Genomic DNA, 22,103 nt, shown 5'->3' with positions numbered 1-22,103 from the left:
ACACTAAGATCCCCTCACCCATCCCCCATCACACTAAGATCCCCTCACCCATCCCCCATCACACCAAGACCCCCTCACCCATCCCCCATCACACTAAGATCCCCTCACCCATCCCCATCACACTAAGATCCCCTCACCCATCCCCCATCACACTAAGATCCTCTCACCCATCCCCCATCACACCAAGACCCCCTCACCCATCCGCCATCACACCAAGATCCACTCACCCATCACCCATCACACTAAGACCCCCCACCCATCCCCCATCACACCAAGACCACCTCACCCATTCCCCATCACACTAAGATCCCCTCACCCATCCCGCATCACACCAAGATCCCCTCACCCATCCCCCATCACACCAAGACCCCCTCACCCATCCCCATCACACTAAGATCCCCTCACCCATCCCCCATCACACAAAGACCCCCTCACCCATCCCCCATCACACGAAGACCCCTGCACCCATCCCCATCACACTAAGACCCCCTCACCCATCCCCCATCACACCAAGATCCCCTCACCCATCCCCCATCACACTAAGATCCCCTCACCCATCCCCCATCACACTAAGATCCCCTCACCCATCCCCATCACACCAAGATCCCCTCACCCATCCCCCATCACACCAAGACCCCCTGACCCATCCCCATCACACTAAGATCCCCTCACCCATCCCCCATCACACTAAGATCCCCTCACCCATCCCCCATCACACCAAGACCCCCTCACCCATCCCCCATCACACAAAGATCCCCTCACCCATCCCCCATCACACTAAGATCCCCTCACCCATCACACTAAGATCCCCTCACCCATCCCCCATCACACCAAGACCCCCTCACCCATCCCCCATCACACTAAGATCCCCTCACCCATCCCCCATCACACCAAGACCCCCTCACCCATCCCCCATCACACTAAGATCCCCTCACCCATCCCCCATCACACTAAGATCCCCCCACCCATCCCCCATCACACCAAGACCCCCTCACCCATCCCCCATCACACTAAGATCCCCTCACCCATCCCCATCACACGAAGATCCCCTCACCCATCCCCCATCACACTAAGATCCCCTCACCCATCCCCCATCACACCAAGACCCCCTCACCCATCCCCCATCACACTAAGATCCCCTCACCCATCCCCCATCACACTAAGATCCCCTCACCCATCCCCATCACACTAAGACCCCCTCACCCATCCCCATCACACTAAGATCCCCTCACCCATCCCCCATCACACTAAGACCCCCTCACCCATCCCCCATCACACCAAGATCCCCTCACCCATCCCCCATCACACCAAGACCTCCTCACCCATCCCCCATCACACCTAGACCTCCTCACCCATCCCCCATTACACCTAGACCTCCTCACCCATCCCCCATCACACTAAGACCCCCTCACCCATCCCCATCACACTAAGACCCCCTCACCCATCCCCCATCACACCAAGACACCCTCACCCATCCCCCATCACACTAAGACCCCCTCACCCATCCCCCATCACACTAAGATCCCCTCACCCATCCCCCAATCACACTAAGATCCCCTCACCCATCCCCCATCACAGTAAGATCCCCTCACCCATCCCCCCATCACACCAAGACCCCCTCACCCATCCCCCATCACACCAAGATCCCCTCACCCATCCCCCATCACACCAAGATACCCTCACCCATCCCCCATCACACCAAGACCCCCTCACCCATCCCCCATCACACCAAGACCCCCTCACCCATCCCCCATCACACTAAGATCCCCTCACCCATCCCCCATCATACCAAGACACCCTCACCCATCCCCCATCACACTAAGATCCCCTCACCCATCCCCCATCACACTAAGATCCCCTCACCCATCCCCCATCACACCAAGACCCCCTCACCCATCCCCCATCACACTAAGATCCCCTCACCCATCCCCCATCACACTAAGATCCCCTCACCCATCCCCCATCACACGAAGATCCTCTCACCCATCCCCCATCACACCAAGACCCCCTCACCCATCCCCCATCACACCAAGATCCCCTCACCCATCACCCATCACACTAAGACCCCCCACCCATCCCCCATCACACCAAGACCACCTCACCCATTCCCCATCACACTAAGATCCCCTCACCCATCCCGCATCACACTAAGACCCCCTCACCCATCCCCCATCACACCAAGATCCCTTCACCCATCCCCCATCACACCAAGACCCCCTCACCCATCCCCCATCACACTAAGATCCCCTCACCCGTCCCCCATCACACGAAGACCCCCTCACCCATCCATCTCACTAAGACCCCCTCACCCATCCCCCATCACACTAAGACCCCCTCACCCATCCCCATCACATTAAGACCCCCTCACCCATCCCCATCACATTAAGACCCCCTCACCCATCCCCCATCACACCAAGATCCCCTCACCCATCCCCCATCACACCAAGACCCCCTCACCCATCCCCATCACACTAAGACCCCCTCACCCATCCCCATCACATTAAGACCCCCTCACCCATCCCCCATCACACCAAGACCCCCTCACCCATCCCCCATCACACTAAGACCCCCTCACCCATCCCCCATCACACTAAGATCCCCTCACCCATCCCCCATCACACTAAGATCCCCTCACCCATCCGCCATCACACCAAGATCCCTTCACCCATCCCCCATCACACCAAGATCCCCTCACCCATCCCCCATCACACTAAGACCCCCTCACCCATCCCCATCACACTAAGACCCCTCACCCACCCCCCATTACACTAAGACCCCCTCACCAATCCCCCATCACACCAAGATCCCTTCACCCATCCCCCATCACACCAAGACCCCCTCACCCATCCCCCATCACACTAAGATCCCCTCACCCGTCCCCCATCACACGAAGACCCCCTCACCCATCCCCCATCACACTAAGACCCCCTCACCCATCCCCCATCACACTAAGACCCCCTCACCCATCCCCATCACACTAAGACCCCCTCACCCATCCCCATCACATTAAGACCCCCTCACCCATCCCCCATCACACCAAGATCCCCTCACCCATCCCCCATCACACCAAGACCCCCTCACCCATCCCCATCACACTAAGACCCCCTCACCCATCCCCATCACACTAAGACCCCCTCACCCATCCCCCATCACACCAAGACCCCCTCACCCATCCCCCATCACACTAAGACCCCCTCACCCATCCCCCATCACACTAAGATCCCCTCACCCATCCCCATCACACTAAGATCCCCTCACCCATCCGCCATCACACTCAGATCCCCTCACCCATCCCCCATCACACTAAGACCCCCTCACCCATCCCCATCACACTAAGACCCCTCACCCACCCCCCATTACACTAAGACCCCCTCACCAATCCCCCATCACACTAAGATCCCCTCACCCATCCCCATCACACTAAGATCCTCTCACCCATCCCCCATCACACCAAGACCCCCTCACCCATCCCCCATCACACCAAGATCCCCTCACCCATCACCCATCACACTAAGACCCCCCACCCATCCCCCATCACACCAAGACCACCTCACCCATTCCCCATCACACTAAGATCCCCTCACCCATCCCCCATCACACTAAGACCCCCTCACCCATCCCCCATCACACTAAGACCCCCTCACCCATCCCCCATCACACGAAGATCCCTTCACCCATCCCCCATCACACCAAGACCCCCTCACCCATCCCCATCACACCAAGACCCCCTCACCCATCCCCATCACACTAAGACCCCCTCACCCATCCCCCATCACACGAAGATCCCTTCACCCATCCCCCATCACACCAAGACCCCCTCACCCATCCCGCATCACACTAAGACCCCCTCACCCATCCCCCATCACACCAAGATCCCTTCACCCATCCCCCATCACACCAAGACCCCCTCACCCATCCCCATCACACTAAGACCCCCTCACCCATCCCCATCACATTAAGACCCCCTCACCCATCCCCCATCACACCAAGATCCCCTCACCCATCCCCCATCACACCAAGACCCCCTCACCCATCCCCATCACACTAAGACCCCCTCACCCATCCCCCATCACACTAAGACCCCCTCACCCAACCCCCATCACACCAAGACCCCCTCACCCATCCCCCATCACACTAAGATCCCCTCACCCATCCCCATCACACTAAGATTCCCTCACCCATCCGCCATCACACTAAGATCCCCTCACCCATCCCCCATCACACTAAGACCCCCTCACCCATCCCCATCACACTAAGACCCCGCACCCACCCCCCATTACACTAAGACCCCCTCACCAATCCCCCATCACACTAAGATCCCCTCACCCATCCCCCATCACAGTAAGATCCCCTCACCCATCCCCCATCACACTAAGATCCCCTCACCCATCCCCCATCACACTAAGATCCCCTGACCCATCCCCCATCACATTAAGACCCCCTCACCCATCCCCCATCACACTAAGACCCCCTCACCCACCCCCATCACACTCAGACCCCCCCACCCATCCCCCATCACACTAAGACCCCCTCACCCACCCCCATCACACTAAGACCCCCTCACCCATCCCCCATCACACTAAGATCCCCTCACCCATCCCCCATCACACGAAGATCCCCTCACCCATCCTCCATCACACTAAGATCCCCTCACCCATACCCCATCACACTAAGATCCCCTCACCCATCCCCCATCACACTAAGACCCCCTCACCCATCCCCCATCACACCAAGATCCCCTCACCCATCCCCATCACACCAAGACCCCCTCACCCATCCCCCATCACACTAAGACCCCCTTACCCATCCCCCATTACACTAAGACCCCCTCACCCATCCCCCATCACACTAAGACCCCCTCACCCATCCCCATCACACTAAGACCCCCTCACCCATCCATCACACCAAGACCCCCTCAACCATCCCCATTACACCAAGACCCACTCACCCATCCCCCATCACACTAAGACCCCCTCACCCATCCCCCATCACACTAAGACCCCCTCACCCATCCCCATCACACCAAGATCCCCTCACCCATCCCCCATCACACCAAGACCTCCTCACCCATCCCCCATCACACCAAGACCCCCTCACCCATCACACTAAGATCCCCTCACCCATCCCCATCACACTAAGATCCCCTCACCCATCCCCCATCACACCAAGACCCCCTCACCCATCCATCACACCAAGACCCCCTCACCCATCCCCCATCACACTAAGATCCCCTCACCCATCCCCCATCACACTAAGACCCCCTCACCCATCCCCCATCACACTAAGACCCCCTCACCCATCCCCCATCACACCAAGACCCCCTCACCCATCCCCCATCACACCAAGACCCCCTCACCCATCCCCCATCACACTAAGACCCCCTCACCCATCCCCCATCACACTAAGACCCCCTCACCCATCCCCCATCACACCAAGCCCCCCTCACCCATCCCCCATCACACCAAGACCCCCTCACCCATTCCCCATCACTCCAAGACCTCATCACCCATCCCCATCACACTAAGACCCCCTCACCCATCCCCCATCACACTAAGACCCCCTCACCCATCCCCCATCACACCAAGACCCCCTCACCCACCCCCCATCACACTAAGATCCCCTCACCCATCCCCCATCACACCAAGACCCCCTCACCCATCCCCCATCACACTAAGACCCCCTCACCCATCCATCACACCAAGACCCCCTCAACCATCCCCATTACACCAAGACCCCCTCACCCATCCCCCATCACACCAAGATCCCCTCACCCATCCCCCATCACACCAAGACCTCCTCACCCATCCCCCATCACACCAAGACCCCCTCACCCATCACACTAAGATCCCCTCACCCATCCCCATCACACTAAGATCCCCTCACCCATCCCCATCACACCAAGACCCCCTCACCCATCCATCACACCAAGACCCCCTCACCCATCCCCCATCACACTAAGATCCCCTCACCCATCCCCCATCACACTAAGACCCCCTCACCCATCCCCCATCACACTAAGACCCCCTCACCCATCCCCCATCACACCAAGACCCCCTCACCCATCCCCCATCACACCAAGACCCCCTCACCCATCCCCCATCACACTAAGACCCCCTCACCCATCCCCCATCCCCCATCACACCAAGCCCCCCTCACCCATCCCCCATCACACCAAGACCCCCTCACCCATTCCCCATCACACCAAGACCTCATCACCCATCCCCATCACACTAAGACCCCCTCACCCATCCCCCATCACACCAAGACCCCCTCACCCACCCCCCATCACACTAAGATCCCCTCACCCATCCCCCATCACACCAAGACCCCCTCACCCATCCCCCATCACACTAAGACCCCCTCACCCATCCCCCATCACACTAAGACCCCCTCACCCATCCCCCATCACACCAAGCCCCCCTCACCCATCCCCCATCACACCAAGACCCCCTCACCCATCCCCCATCACACCAAGACCCCCTCACCCATCCCCCATCACACCAAGACCCCCTCACCCATCCCCCATCACACCAAGACCCCCTCGCCCATCCCCCATCACACCAAGACCCCCTCACCCATCCCCCATCACACTAAGATCCCCTCACCCATCCCCCATCACACCAAGATCCCCTCACCCATCCCCCATGACACCAAGACCCCCTCACCCATCCCCATCACACTAAGACCCCCTCGCCCATCCCCATCACACCAAGACCCCCTCACCCATCCCCCATCACACCAAGACCCCCTCACCCATCCCCCATCACACTAAGACCCCGTCACCCATCCCCCATCACACTAAGATCCCCTCACTCATCCCCCATCACACTAAGATCCCCTCACCCATCCCCCATCACACCAAGATCCCCTCACCCATCCCCCATCACACCAAGATCCCCTCACCCATCCCCCATCACACCAAGACCTCCTCACCCATCCCCATCACACCAAGACCCCCTCACCCATCACACTAAGATCCCCTCACCCATCCCCCATCACACTAAGACCCCCTCACCCATCCCCATCACACTAAGACGCCCTCACCCATCCCCCATCACACTAAGACCCTCTCACCCATCCCCCATCACACGAAGACCCCCTCACCCATCCCCCATCACACCAAGACCCCCTCACCCATCCCCCATCACACCAAGCCCCCCTCACCCATCCCCCATCACACCAAACCCCCTCACCCATTCCCCATCACACCAAGACCTCCTCACCCATCCCCCATCACACTGAGACCCACTCACCCATCCCCCATCACACGAAGACCCCCTCACCCATCCCCCATCACACCAAGACCCCCTCACCCACCCCCATCACACTAAGACCCCCTCACCCATCCCCCATCACACTAAGATCCCCTCACCCATCCCCATTACACCAAGACCCCCTCACCCATCCCCCATCACACTAAGACCCCCTCACCCATCCCACTAAGAACCCCTCACCCATCCCCCATCACACCAAGCCCCCCTCACCCATCCCCCATCACACCAAGCCCCCCTCACCCATCCCCCATCACACCAAGACCCCCTCACCCCTCCCCCATCACACCAAGACCCCCTCACCCATCCCCCATCACACCAAGACCCCCTCACCCATCCCCATCACACCAGGTCCCCCTCACCCATCCCCCATCACACCAAGACCCCCTCACCCATCCCCCATCACACTAAGATCCCCTCACCCATCCCCCATCACACCAAGATCCCCTCACCCATCCCCCATCACACCAAGACCCCCTCACCCATCCCCCATCACACCAAGACCCCCTCACCCATCCCCCATCATACCAAGACCCCCTCACCCATCCCCCATCACACTAAGACCCCCTCACCCATCCCCATCACACCAAGACCCCCTCACCCATCCCCCATCACACTAAGACCCCCTCACCCATCCCCCATCACACTAAGATCCCCTCACCCATCCCCCATCACACAAAGACCCCCTCACCCATCCCCATCACACTAAGACCCCCTCACCCATCCCCCATCACACTAAGACCCCCTCACCCATCCCCCATCACACTAAGACCCCCTCACCCATCCCCCATCACACCAAGCCCCCCTCACCCATCCCCCATCACACCAAGACCCCCTCACCCATCCCCCATCACACCAAGACCTCCTCACCCATCCCCCATCACACTAAGACCCCCTCACCCATCCCCCATCACACTAAGACCCCCTCACCCATCCCCCTTCACACCAAGACCCCCTCACCCATCCCCCATCACACTAAGACCCCCTCACCCATCCCCCATCACACCAAGACCCCCTCACCCATCCCCCATCACACTAAGACCCCCTCACCCATCCCCCATCACACTAAGACCCCCTCACCCATCCCCCATCACACCAAGATCCCCTCACCCATCCCCCATCACACCAAGACCCCCTCACCCATCCCCCATCACACCAAGACCCCCTCACCCATCCCCCATCACACCAAGACCCCCTCACCCATCCCCATCACACCAAGACCCCCTCACCCATCCCCCATCACACTAAGACCCCCTCACCCATCCCCATCACACCAAGACCCCCTCACCCATCCCCCATCACACTAAGATCCCCTCACCCATCCCCCATCACACCAAGACCCCCTCACCCATCCCCCATCACACCAAGACCCCCTCACCCATCCCCCATCACACCAAGACCCCCTCACCCATCCCCCATCACACTAAGATCCCCTCACCCATCACTCCTGTGCTCGCTGACCTGCGTTGGCTCCTGGTGCGGCAAGACCTCTGTTTTAAATGTCTCAATCTTGTTTCAAAGCCCCCCATGGCCTTGCCCTCCCTGTCTCTGTTACCTCCTCCAGCCCTACAACCCTCCGAAATCTCTGCTCCTCCAATTCTGGCCTCTTGCGCATCCCCGATTTTAATCGCTCCACCATTCATGGCCGTGCCTTCAGTTGCCTGGGCCCTAAGCTCTGGAATTCCTTCTCTAATCCTCTCCACCTTTCTACCTCTCTCTCCTCCCTTTAAGACGCTCCTTAAAACCTACCTCTTTGACCAAACTTTCCTAATATCTCCTTATATGGCTCGGTGTCACACTTTGATTGATAATCGCTCCTGTGAAGCGCCTTGGGATGTTTTACTACATTAAAGGTGCTACATAAATGCTAGTTGTTGTTGTATGTGTCTTCGAGTGGAGTGAATAGGAATGGTCACAATTCCATGTTCAGCCCAGGAGGCACATGGCACAAACTCACAAACATTCCGTGTGTATCACTTGGCCAGTTTCCACGGAACATTCGGTAACAAGTGGCTTGGGCCCAAAATTCCTCTTTTAAGTGTCAACCAGTGGCTCAGTGGGCAGCACTCTCAACCCTGAGTCAGATAGGTCGTGGGTTCAAGTCCCACTCCAAGGACCTGAGTACAAAATCCAGGCTGACACTCCAGTGCCGTGCTGAGGGAGTGCTGCACTGTCGGAGGTGCTGTCTTTCAGATGAGATGTTAAACCGAGGCCCCGCCTGCCCTCTCAGCTGGACGAAAAGATCCCATGATGCTATTTGAAGAAGACCTGGGGAGTTCTCCCCGGTGTCCTGGCCAATATTTATCCCTCAACCAACATCACTAAAACAGATTATCTGGTCATTATCTCATTGCTGTTTGTGGGAGCTTGCTGTGCGCAAAGTGGCTGCCGCGTTTCCTACATTACAACAGTGACTCCACTTCAAAAGTACTTCATTGGCTGTAAAGCACTTTGGGACGTCCTGAGGTTGTGAAAGGCGCTATAGAAATGCAAGCTCTGTCTTACACTACTTCTTCTAATGGGTAGAGAGTGAGGCTGGAATTAAAGCTCCTGGTCCAGGTGAGTCTCATGAATCTGCTGCACTTCACTCAGCTCATGGGGTGAAACCACATCGTGCAGTATTCCCACCTGAGCACATTCAGCTGTTTGAAGCTTCTCTGTCTGTTAACTTATGGGTTTGCGGAGTAACACCCTGCTTAAAATGACAGACGAGGAATTTCATGCAAGCATTTTAACAAACTCACTGCGATATTGAAGGGGCATTTTCACCCGGCGATGTTATATGAAACCCAAGATGAGGTGGTAACTTCTGTACGTGTGTGCTTTTGTGTACGTGAGTGTGAACATGTGCAGGAGGGTGGAGGGGCAACAGTATGCATGTGTTTGTAGGCTTTGTGTGTTTGGGCGAGTGTTTGTGTCTGGGTATGTGTGTGTGGGCGGATGTGTGGCTGGGGGTGGTTGTGGGGGGGCTGCATGTTGGACTGTGTTTGGGAGTATGTGTGTGCGTGCGTGTGTCTATGCTCATGTGTAAGTGTGTCTGTGCGTGTATGCGCGCATGCCTGGTACTGCCACCTCAGTTTAGTACCTGTACCCTCAAACGTTCAGTCAGTGTAGGGCTGTAGTTATTATTGATTCTGGTGTGATTCGGAACTCTCTATCACCCCTCCCCCACTTGTTTTTCTATGAATGTTTTCTTTCTGACATCTTACTCTGAACCGGGTGGGGGCAATCACAAGGCACGTGAATCCATAGGTCCAGCAGCTCACAATAAAGCACGGCTTCCACTGAAGGGATGGCTGGAGTGGGGAATGGCGGTAGCGCTCTTCTGTGATTGGGCCCAGTTACTATAATGAGTGTAGTAGAGGGAGCTTAACACTCCAGCTGGCCCATCTTATACTGAGCGGGCAGTGGTTGACAGGAGCTGCTTAGTCCACAGTGGCTGCTGAGGGACCCTGAGCAGAGCAGGCCCAACGCCTGCCCGCTCAACGCCGCCCAATTTCTGTGAGGGGCCCTAAAGGAGGGTAAGGCCCTAATGCCTCATTTGGGGCCGCCAGCAACGCCTGAAAAATGTTGTGACCCAATTTTTGGTCGGACGTTTTTCAGGAGTCCTTGCAACAAGGACGCGGATCCTCGAAATTGGGCCTTCGCTGTACCTGTTTTACACCCGACATTCCTGACACAATTAAGTTAAAACGATTGTCTCACTCCCGTAGGAACCAGTGAAAAACATGTAGCTGAGAGATTTACTCCAAGACAGTATCCCTTCCCACCCCCAGAGAGGGGAAGTGTTGTACAGCTAGTTACTAGTTACTCTTACCAGCCTTCATCTTTTCTGTGCTTCCTTCGGTTTTATTGGCCAGTGGGCTGCTGTGATGCTTCGCCGATTCTAGGAACAGAGTAAGGTTGAGTTAGGCGGGCCTGGAGTGAGGCTTCCCTCGCGTAAGGCCGTGTCTGGGTTTTACGCTGCTAGCCCGGGGACCAGGGGCACTCAGCCAATCAAGACTGGATTCTGCCACTGTTGGCAAGGTTCAAATGTCGCAATCTGAGGTCACCTTGAAAGAACGTGCTATTTGTCACTGTAAAGAAAGCTTCCCTTCACAATGACAGTTTATAATCTGCTAAAGTTTGATCGGAACAAAGATGCTGGTATGTTTGAAGAATGAAAACTGGGCCGATTGTGTGTGTTAATCCTCTGTGAGATTTGACTGTTTACAAAGGGCAAAATCTGTTGAATACAAGGGCTGAGGATTCAGGACTGCCCAGTGAGGGTGTATTAAATGTTATGTTTAGCTTTAACTGCTGGTTGTGAGTTAGAGGGCTCCCATATCTAACCAGGAAAATAATATTTATTTAAAAAGCCGAGGAATGACTGCTGGCCATGTTAGTGTCGGAATATTTACTGTGTCCTGTGACTTTCCACAGTACCTATTTGAATGAAGTTGTTAATTTGTTTATTTTAAATAATCAGGTTTATTTTAACACGTCCATTACAGTAGGGAATGTGAAGTCATTGGATGACGTTAGCGATGATTAATTCTCCACTCCTAGTGGGACTCTCACTCACGTGTGTGGTGGGAAGTAGCGAGTTTCCAGCCCCGCTTCCCTATCATGGGCTCCCTGTGAATGAGACTTCCTGTTCGAAGTGCGGGAACACAGAGTCAGTGCGGTTGAGTGTTTGTACACCAACATCACACACAGGCTATTGAAGAGGAAACTGATTATAGGGAAATCACAGCGACAGGGAGCGAGAGAGCGAAGAGGGAGAGAGAGAGAGAATTAGAGAGAGGAGGGATAGAGAGAAATAATTAGAGAGAGAGGAGAGGGATAGAGAGATAAAAAAGAGAAAATGAGAGAATTAACGCAGAGAGTCAGAGACAGGATAGAGAGCAATCGAGAGAGCGAGGAGAGAGGGGGAGGGATAGAGGGAGAGGGAGAGAGAGAGAGAGGGGTAGAGAGAGAGGGGTAGAGAGAGAGGGGTAGAGAGAGAGGGGTAGAGATAGAGAGGGGTAGAGAGAGAGGGGTAGAGAGAGAGGGGTAGAGAGAGAGGGATAGAGAGAGAGGGGTAGAGAGAGAGGGGTAGAGAGAGAGGGGTAGAGAGAGAGGGGTAGAGAGAGAGGAGTAGAGAGAGAGGGATAGAGAGAGAGGGATAGAGAGAGAGGGATAGAGAGAGGGGGGTAGAGAGAGAGGGGTAGAGAGAGAGGGATAGAGAGAGAGGGATAGAGAGAGAGGGATAGAGAGAGAGGGAGAGAGATAGAGAGAGAGGGAGAGAGAGAGGGAGAGAGAGAGGGATAGAGAGAGGGGGTAGAGAGAGAGGGGTAGAGAGAGAGGGGTAGAGATAGAGAGAGAGGGATAGAGAGAGAGGGGTAGAGAGGGAGAGAGAGAGAGAGAGGGGTAGAGAGAGAGGGGTAGAGAGAGAGGGGTAGAGAGAGAGGGGTAGAGAGAGAGGGGTAGAGAGAGAGGGATAGAGAGAGGGGTAGAGAGAGAGGGGTAGAGAGAGAGGGGTAGAGAGAGAGGGGTAGAGAGAGAGGGGTAGAGAGAGAGGGATAGAGAGAGGGGTAGAGAGAGAGGGATAGAGAGAGAGGGATAGAGAGAGAGCGAGGAGAGAGGGAGAGGGATAGAGATAGAGAGGGGTAGAGAGAGAGGGGTAGAGAGAGAGGGGTAGAGAGAGAGGGATAGAGAGAGAGGGGTAGAGAGAGAGGGATAGAGAGAGAGGGGTAGAGAGAGAGGGGTAGAGAGAGAGGGGTAGAGAGAGAGGGATAGAGAGAGAGGGGTAGAGAGAGAGGGATAGAGAGAGAGGGATAGAGAGAGAGGGGTAGAGAGAGAGGGGTAGAGAGAGAGGGGTAGAGAGAGAGGGGTAGAGAGAGAGGGGTAGAGAGAGAGGGGTAGAGAGAGAGGGATAGAGAGAGAGGGAGAGAGAGAGAGGGATAGAGAGAGGGGGTAGAGAGAGAGGGGTAGAGAGAGAGGGGTAGAGATAGAGAGAGAGGGATAGAGAGAGAGGGGTAGAGAGGGAGAGAGAGAGAGAGAGGGGTAGAGAGAGAGGGGTAGAGAGAGAGGGGTAGAGAGAGAGGGGTAGAGAGAGAGGGATAGAGAGAGGGGTAGAGAGAGAGGGGTAGAGAGAGAGGGGTAGAGAGAGAGGGGTAGAGAGAGAGGGGTAGAGAGAGAGGGATAGAGAGAGGGGTAGAGAGAGAGGGATAGAGAGAGAGGGATAGAGAGAGAGCGAGGAGAGAGGGAGAGGGATAGAGATAGAGAGGGGTAGAGAGAGAGGGGTAGAGAGAGAGGGGTAGAGAGAGAGGGATAGAGAGAGAGGGGTAGAGAGAGAGGGATAGAGAGAGAGGGGTAGAGAGAGAGGGGTAGAGAGAGAGGGGTAGAGAGAGAGGGGTAGAGAGAGAGGGATAGAGAGAGAGGGGTAGAGAGAGAGGGATAGAGAGAGAGGGATAGAGAGAGAGGGGTAGAGAGAGAGGGGTAGAGAGAGAGGGGTAGAGAGAGAGGGGTAGAGAGAGAGGGGTAGAGAGAGAGGGGTAGAGAGAGAGGGATAGAGAGAGAGGGAGAGAGAGAGAGGGATAGAGAGAGAGGGGTAGAGAGAGAGGGGTAGAGAGAGAGGGAGAGAGATAGAGAGAGAGGGAGAGAGATAGAGAGAGAGGGAGAGAGAGAGGGGTAGAGAGAGAGGGATAGAGAGAGAGGGGTAGAGAGAGAGGGATAGAGAGAGAGGGGTAGAGAGAGAGGGAGAGAGAGAGAGGGGTAGAGAGAGAGGGAGAGAGAGAGAGGGGTAGATCTTGACTTCAATGGAACAGGCACTTGGGAGAGATGTAAAACAGGCTGCCAACTCACTATTACCTATTTTACACCATCAAAGAGCGAAGATTAACCCCAGAGACAGACAGAGGGAGAGTGCTCTGATAACTCCACTCCACTGATGACCTGCTGGGTATACGCACAGTGTGACGTTGAGACTGAGTTGGATTGTGTGATTAGTGCTAACTGCTGATCTCAGCGGGTGCTCAGTGGCAGCAGGTGTACGGCCCAGGCTACAATTAGAGCTCCCAGGGTAACGTTATTGCTCGTCTCTTTAGGGTATCAACCTGTGGCGGCACCTGTTAGTCTAGACCAGACTGGCACCTGGCCACACAGGGTACAGTTACACTCGCTGCGAAGCGGTTGTGACTCGTTAGTGGCTGCGTTACCACGGAGACGGGCCACAGAGCCTCCTCAGAGAACCCACCTCAAACTCCAACTCACCAAAAACTCCGCCACCTGCATTTGACTTGCACCAAGTACAGCTCACTCACCCACCCCTGTTTGCCGACCTCCATTAGATCTCTGATGTTCTGATGAAAGGTCATTGGCCTGAAATACTAACTCTGTTTCTCTCTCCTGTCTGAGCTGCTGAGTACTTCCAGCACTTTCTGGTTTTATTCCATTTGATCTCATTTGCAAATCCCTCTACAGCTTCACCCCACCCTCCCTCTGCAACCTCCTCTGGCCTTGTGTCCCAACCATTGTGCCTCTGTTCCTTCAACTCTGGCCTCTTGTGCAACTCCCTGCCATTGGTGCTAAAGCCTCAAGCTCATTAGATCCTACTCTCTGGGACTCCCTCCCGAAGCCCCTCTTCCTTGCTGCATCTATTCCCGCCTGTGCCATTCATTGATTGCAGCAAGCTCCTTCGGAGCATTGCTTGGTGGATCCTATGTCTCACTCTCTCCTGATCCTTGGCTCTCCTCATGGAGGAGAAGATACTGGGACCTGAGTTCAACAGCAACGTTCGAGAGCCAGGTGCTTCTTGGCATTCCGTGGGGGGGAAGGGGATGTTGGGGAGGGTGATCCCCGGTCTTCGGAGGACAGACTCCGGGTATCCTGGAGGTGCCATGTGACCAGTCCACCCTAGCCACCTGCCCAAACAGCGGCCGAGGTAGCCATCTGGACATATTCTGGCCAGCGAGGCACCGGAAGGTGAACCCCTTGGTGACCAGCTAATACCAGATGACTGATCATCAATTAATTGGGCAACTTGCTGGGCTGACATGGTCCATCCATGATGATCAGGCATGGATTCCCTAGACCTATCAAGCCTAATGGGCAAATCCAGCCCTGGAGTGAAATCAGAGTTTTCCCTCCCCTCGAGTTGGTTCACCATATTCCGTATTATTTGTTGCAATGATATCACCCACCCACCACCTGGCATCTTGATGCTGTTGCATCCCAGTCTTTAAAAGTCACCTGGAAATGTTCTCCCTAACTCTCCTACCACTCCTCCGATCCGCTTGTACCCTGTGAAGCACCATGGAATGTTCACCTGGGAAATGTGCCATAACAATGCAAGTAGTTGTCGTTGGGCCTGAAAAATCATGGGGAGCCCTCCTGGGATTTTCCAAGATGCACTCCCAGTGGAAGAAGCTCCAGGCTAGGAGCATGCATTCAGAAAATCGGCCCTATTGTCTCACAACTCAAAGACTTGGCTCCAGTGATGTGTCAAAGCAGATTTAAAAAGTGCTGAATGGATTGACAGGGAGCAGAGGCTATTTTAATGTTCAAAACTTTACCTCTATCAAATATCCATTCCATTGGTGGGTGATTTATTGGGTGGACAGTTCACTCCTCCAGATTACTGCACATGCAGGGCAGGTGAACATTCACCCCATGGGGTGGTATTTGAGAGTGAGACGGGCAGTGTTGGGATTGGGGATTGGTACTTGAGAGTCAAGAACCAGAAGACACAGATTTAAGGTGATTGGCAAAAGAACCAAAGGCAACATGAGAAGAAATGTTTTTACGCAGTGAGTGGTTATGATCTGGGCTGCACTGCCTGAAAGAGTGGTGAAGGCAGATTCAATCATGGCTTTCAAAATGGAATTGGTTAAGTATCTGAAGGAAAAATGTTTTCAGGGCTACGGGGAAAGGACGGCGGAGTGGGACTAGCTGAAGTGCTCTTGCAGAGAGCCGGCACGGGCTCGACGGGCTGAATGGCTTCCTTCTGTGCTGTAACCATTAGATGATTGTATGAGACGGGCAGAGTTGGGATTGGGGATTGGTGTTTGGGAGTGAGACGGGATGTGTTGGGATTAGGGATTGGTTTTTGGAAGTGAAATGGGTAGTGCTGGGATTGGGGTTGGTATTTGGGAGTGAGACAGGCAGAGTTGGGATTGGGGATTGGTGTTTGGGAGTGAGACAGGCAGAGTTGGGATTGGGGATTGGTGTTTGGGAGTGACGGGCAGAGTTGGGATTGGGGATTGGTGTTTGGGAGTGTGACGGACAGAGTTGGGATTGGGGTTGGTGTTTGGGAGTGTGACGGGCAGAGTTGGGATTGGGGATTGGAGTTTGGGAGAGAGACGGATAGTGTTGGGATTGGGGTTGGTATGTGGGAGTGAGAAGTGTAGTGTTGGGAATGGGGTTGGGGTTTGGGAGTGAGACAGATAGTGTTGGGATTGGGGTTGGTTTTTGGGAGTGAGATGGGATAGTGTTGGGATTGGGGATTGGTGTTTGGGAGTGAGACCAATAGTGTTGGGATTGGTGTTGGTGTTTGGGAGTGAGACGGATAGTGTTGGGATTGGGGTTGGTATTTGGGAGTGAGACGGATAGTGTTGGGATTGGGATTGGTATTTGTGAGTGAGACGGATAGTGTTGGGATGGGGTTGGTATTTGGGAGTGAGTTGGGATTTGTTGGGATTGGGGATTGGTGTTTGTGAGTGAGACGGATAGTGTTGGAATTGGGGATTGGTGTTTGGGAGTGTGACGGGGAGTGTTGGGATTGGGGATTGGTGTTTGGGAGTGAGACAGATAGTGTTGGGAATGGGGATTGGTATTTGGGAGTGAGAAAGATAGGATTGGGGTTGGTATTTGGGAGTGAGGCAGATAGTGTTGGGATTGGAGTTGGTATTTGAGAGTGAGATGGGTCGTGTTGGGATTGGGAATTGGTGTTTGGGAGTGAGATGGGAAGTGCTGGGATTAGGGATTGGGATTTGTGGGTGAGACAGATAGTGTTGGGAATGGGGATTGGTATTTGGGAGTGAGAGATAGGGTTGGGATTGGGGTTGGTATTTGGGAGTGAGGCGGATAGAGTTGGGATTGGGGTTGGAGTTTGGGAGTGAGACGGATAGTGTTGGGATTGGGGTTGGTATTTGGAAGTGAGCTGGATAGTGTTGGGATTGGGTTTGGTATTTGGGAATGAGATGGATAGTGTTGGGAATGAGATGGATAGTGTTGGGATTGGGGTTGGAGTTTGGGAGTGAGACAGATAGTGTTGGGAATGGGGATTGATATTTGGGAGTGAGATGGATAGTGTTGGGATTGGGGTTGGTATTTGGGAGTGAGACGGATAGTATTGGTATTGGGGTTGGAATTTGGGAGTGAGACAGATAGTGTTGGGAGTGGGGTTGGAATTTTGGAATGAGAGGGATAGTGTTGGGATTGCTGTTGGTTTTTGGGAGTGAGACATATAGTGTTGGGATTGGGGTTGGTATTTGGGAGCGAAACAGATAGTGTTGGGATAGGTGTTGCTTTTTGGAAGTGAGACGGATAGTGTTGGGATTGGGGTTGGTTTGTGGGAGTGAGATGGTATAGTTTTGGGATTGGGGTTGGTATTTGGTAGTGAGGCGTTTAGTGTTGTGATTTGGGATTGGTATTTGGGTGTGAGAGGGAGAGTGTTGTGATTGGGGTTGGTATTTCAAAGTGAGACGGGTAGTGTTGGGATTGGGGATTGGTCTTTGCGAGTGAGATGGATAGTGTTGGGATTTGCGATTGGTGTTTGGGAGTGAGATGGGCAGTGTTGGGATTGGGGTTGGTATTTGAGAGTGAGACAGATAGTGTTGGGATTGGGGATTGATATTTGGGAGTGAGATGAGTAGTGTTGGGATTGGAAATTGGTGTTTGGGAGTGAGATGGGCAGTGTTGGGATTGGGGATTGGTATTTGGGAGTGAGACAGATAGTGTTGGGATTGGTATTTGGGAGTGAGATGGATAGTTTTGGGATAGGTCTTGGTTTTTGGGAGTGAGACGGATAGTTTTGGGATTGGGGTTGGTTTTTGGGAGTGAGATGGGATAGTGTTGGGATTGGGGTTGGTATTTGGGATTGAGAGGCGTAGTGTTGGGATTGGAGATTGGTATTTGGGAGTGAGATGGGTAGTGTTGGGATTTGGGTTGGTATTTGGGAGTGAGACAGATAGTGTTGGGATTGGGGTTGGTTTTTGGGAGTGAGATTGGATAGTGTTGGGATTGGGGTTAGTATTTGGGAGTGAGATGGATATTGTTGGGATTGGGGTTGGTATTGGCAGTGAGACAGATAGTGTTGGGATTGGGGTTGGAGTTTGTGAATGAGACGGATAGTATTGGGATTGGGGTTTGGCATTTGGGATTGAGATGGGATTGTGTCGAGATTGGGGTTATTATTTGGATGTGAGACTGATAGTGTTCGGATTGGGGATTGATGTTTGGTATTGAGATGGGCGGTGTTGGTTTTGGGGATTGGCATTTGGGATTGAGATGCATAGTGTTGGGATTGTGTTTGGTATTTGGGAGTGAGATGGGATGTGTTGGGTTTGGGAATTGGTGTTTGGGATTGAAACGGGATGTGTTGGGTTTGGGGATTTGTATTTGGGAGTGAGACGGGATGTGTTGGGATTGGGGATTTGTGTTTGGCAGTGAGACGGGATGTGTTGGGATTGGAGTTGGTATTTGGGAGTGAGACAGATAGTGTCGGGATTGGGGTTGGTATTTGGGAGTGAGACGGATAGTGTTGGTATTGGGTTTGGAATTTGGGAGAGAGACGGATAGTGTTGGGAGTGGGGATGGTTTTTGGGAGTGAGAGGGATAGTGTTGGGATTGCTGTTGCTTTTTGGGAGTGAGACAGATAGTGTTGGGATTGAGGTTGTTATTTGGGAGTGAGACGCATAGTGTTGGGATAGGTGTTCGTTTTTGGAAGTGAGACAGATAGTGTTGGGATTGGGGTTGGTTTGTGGGAGTGAGATGGTATCGTTTTGGGATTGGGGTTGGTATTTGAGAGTGAGACGTTTAGTGTTGGGATTGGGGCTTGGTATTTGGGAGTGAGACGGATAGTGTTGTGATTGGGATTTGTATTTCGGAGTGAGATGGGTAGTGTTGGGATTGGGGATTGGTATTTGGGAGTGAGACTGATAGGGTTGGGATTGGGATTTGTATTTCGGAGTGAGATGGGTAGTGTTGGGATTGGGGATTGGTATTTGGGAGTGAGACTGATAGGGTTGGGATTGTGGATTGGTCTTTGTGAGTGAGATGGATAGTGCTGGGATTGGGGATTTGTGTTTGGGAGTGAGACAGATAGTGTTGGGATTGGGGATTGGTTTTTGGGAGTGAGACGGATAGTGTTGGGATAGGTGTTGGTTTTTGGGAGTGAGACGGATAGTGTTGGGATTGGGGTTGGTTTTTGGGAGTGAGATTGGATAGTGTTGGGATTGGGGTTGGTATTTGGGAGTGAGACGGGTAGTGTTGGGATCGGGGATTGGTATTTGGGAGTGAGACAGATAGTGTTAGGATTGGGGATTAGTATTTGGGAGTGAGATGCCTAGTGTTGGGTTTGGGGTTGGTTTTTGGGAGTGCGATTGGATAGTTTCGGGATTGGGGTTGGTATTTGGGAGTGAGATGGATAGTGTTGGGATTCGGGTTGGTATGTGGGAGTGAGACGGATAGTGTTGGGATTCGGGTTGGAGTTTGCGAATGAGACGGATAGTGTTGGGATTGTGGATTGGCATTTGGGATTGAGATGGGATTGTGTCAGGATTGGGGTTGTTATTTGGGAGTGAGACTGATAGTGTTTGGATTGGGGATTGAGATGGGCAGTGTTGGGTTTGGGGATTGGCATTTTTGATTGAGATGCATAGTGTTGGGATTGTGTTTGGTATTTGGGAGTGAGATGGGATGTGTTGGGTTTGGGGATTGGTATTTGGCATTGAAACGGGATGTGTTGGGTTTGGGGATTGGTATTTGGAAGTGAGACGGGATGTGTTGGGATTGGGGATTTGTGTTTGGGAGTGAGACAGATAATGTTGGGATTGGGGTTGGTATTTGAGAGTGAGACGGATGGTGTTGGTATTGGGTTTGGAATTTGGGAGAGAGATGGATAGTGTTGGGAGTGGTGTTGGTATTTCGGAGTGAGACGGGTAGTGTTGAGATTGGGGATTGGTGTTTGGGAGTGAGATGGGTATTGTTGGGATTGTGGATTGGTCTTTGCAAATGAGACAGATGGTGTTGGGATTGGGGATTGGTATTTTTTTTTATTATTCATTGATGGGATGTGGGCGTCGCTGGCTGGCTAGGCCTGCATTTAGTGCCCATCCCTAATTGCCCTTGAGAAGAAGGTGGTGAGCCGCCTTCTTGAACCGCTGCAGTCCATATGGTGTAGGTACACCCACAATGCTGTTAGGAAGGGAGTTCCAGGATTTTGGCCCAGCGACAGTGAAGGAATGGCGATACAGGTCCAAGTCAGGATGGTGTGTGGCTTGGAGGGGAACTTGTAGGTGGTGATGTTGCCATGCGTCTGCTGCCCTTGTCCTTCTAAGTGGTAGAGGTCGCGGGTTTGGAAGGTGCTGGTGAAGGAGCTTTGGCGAGTTGCTGCAGTGCATCTTGTAGATGGTACACACTGCAGCCACAGTGCGACGGTGGTGGAGGGAGTGAATATTGAAGGTGGTGGATGGAGTGCCAATCAAGCGGGCTGCTTTATCATGAATGGTGTCGAGATCTTGAGTGTTGTTGGAGCTGCACTTATCCAGGCAAGTGGAGAGTATTCCATCACACTCCTGACTTGTGCCTTGTAAATGGTGGAAAGGCTTTGGGGAGTCAGAAGGTGAGACACTCGCCGCAGAATTCCCAGCCTCTGGCCTGCTCTTGTAGCCACTGTATTTATATGGCTGGTCCAATTCAGTTTCTGATCAATGGTAACCCCCCAGGATGTTGATAGTGGGGGATTCAGCGATGCAAGTGCCATTGAATGTCAAGGGGAGATGGTTAGAGTCTCGCTTGTTGGAGATGGTCATTGCCTGGCACTTGTGTGGTGCGAATGTTACTTGCCACTTGTCAGCCCAAGTCTGAATGTTATCCAGGTCTTGCTGCATATGGACACGGACTGTGTCAGTATCTGATGAGTCTCGAATCGTGCTGAACAGTGTGCAATCATCAGCGAACATCCCCACTTCTGACCTTATGATGGAGGGAAGGTCATTGATGAAACAGCTGAAGAAGATTGGGCCTAGGACACTGCCCTGAGGAACTCCTGCAGTGATGTCATGTGATGGAGATGAATGACCTCCAACAACCACAGCCAACTTCCTTTGTGCTAGGTATGATTCCAACCAATGGAGAGTTTTCCCCTTGATTCCCATTGACTTCAGTTTTGCTAGGGCTCCTTGATGCCACACTCGATCAAATGCTGCCTTGATGTCAAGGGCAGTCACTCTCACCTCACCTCTTGAGTTCAGCTCTTTTGTCCATGTTTGGACCAAGGCTGTAATGAGGTCAGGAGCTGAGTGGCCCTGGTGGTACCCAAACTGGGCGTCTGTTAGCAGTTTATTGCTGAGTAAGTGCCGCTTGATAGCACTGTCGACGACACCTTCCATCACTTTGCTGATGATTGAGAGTCGACTGATGGGACGGTAATTGGCCGGGTCGGATTTGTCCTGCTTTTTGTAGACAGGACATACTTGGGCAATTTTCCACATTGCCGGGTAGATGCCAGTGTTGTAGCTGTACTGGAACAGCTTGGCTAGGGGCGCAGCTAGTTCTGGAGCACAAGTCTTCAGTACTATTGCCGGAATGTTGTCAGGGCCCATAGCCTTTGCAGTATCCAGTGTCTTCAGCCGTTTCTTAACATCA

The 22,103-nt window shown here is 53.6% G+C and overlaps 1 protein-coding gene across 3 annotated transcripts in view; it reads right to left on the bottom strand.

Moving 5' to 3' along the window:
* Positions 1-22,103, bottom strand: part of palm1a (paralemmin 1a) — a 661,170-nt gene that overhangs the window by 42,618 nt on the left and 596,449 nt on the right. For all 3 annotated transcript variants that reach the window (XM_086004975.1, XM_086004976.1, XM_086004977.1), the window contains one exon: positions 11,089-11,157. In XM_086004975.1, coding sequence (XP_085861101.1) covers positions 11,089-11,157 — 69 coding nt within the window. The remainder of the gene's footprint in view (positions 1-11,088; positions 11,158-22,103) is intronic.

Source organism: Somniosus microcephalus, chromosome 13, assembly GCF_052327205.1.
Source record: "Somniosus microcephalus isolate GS21.2 chromosome 13, FLI_Smic_1.0, whole genome shotgun sequence".
NCBI lineage: Eukaryota > Metazoa > Chordata > Chondrichthyes > Squaliformes > Somniosidae > Somniosus > Somniosus microcephalus.
Note: the sequence above shows the minus strand (reverse complement) of the source record. Positions and strands in the feature narration are given on the sequence as shown.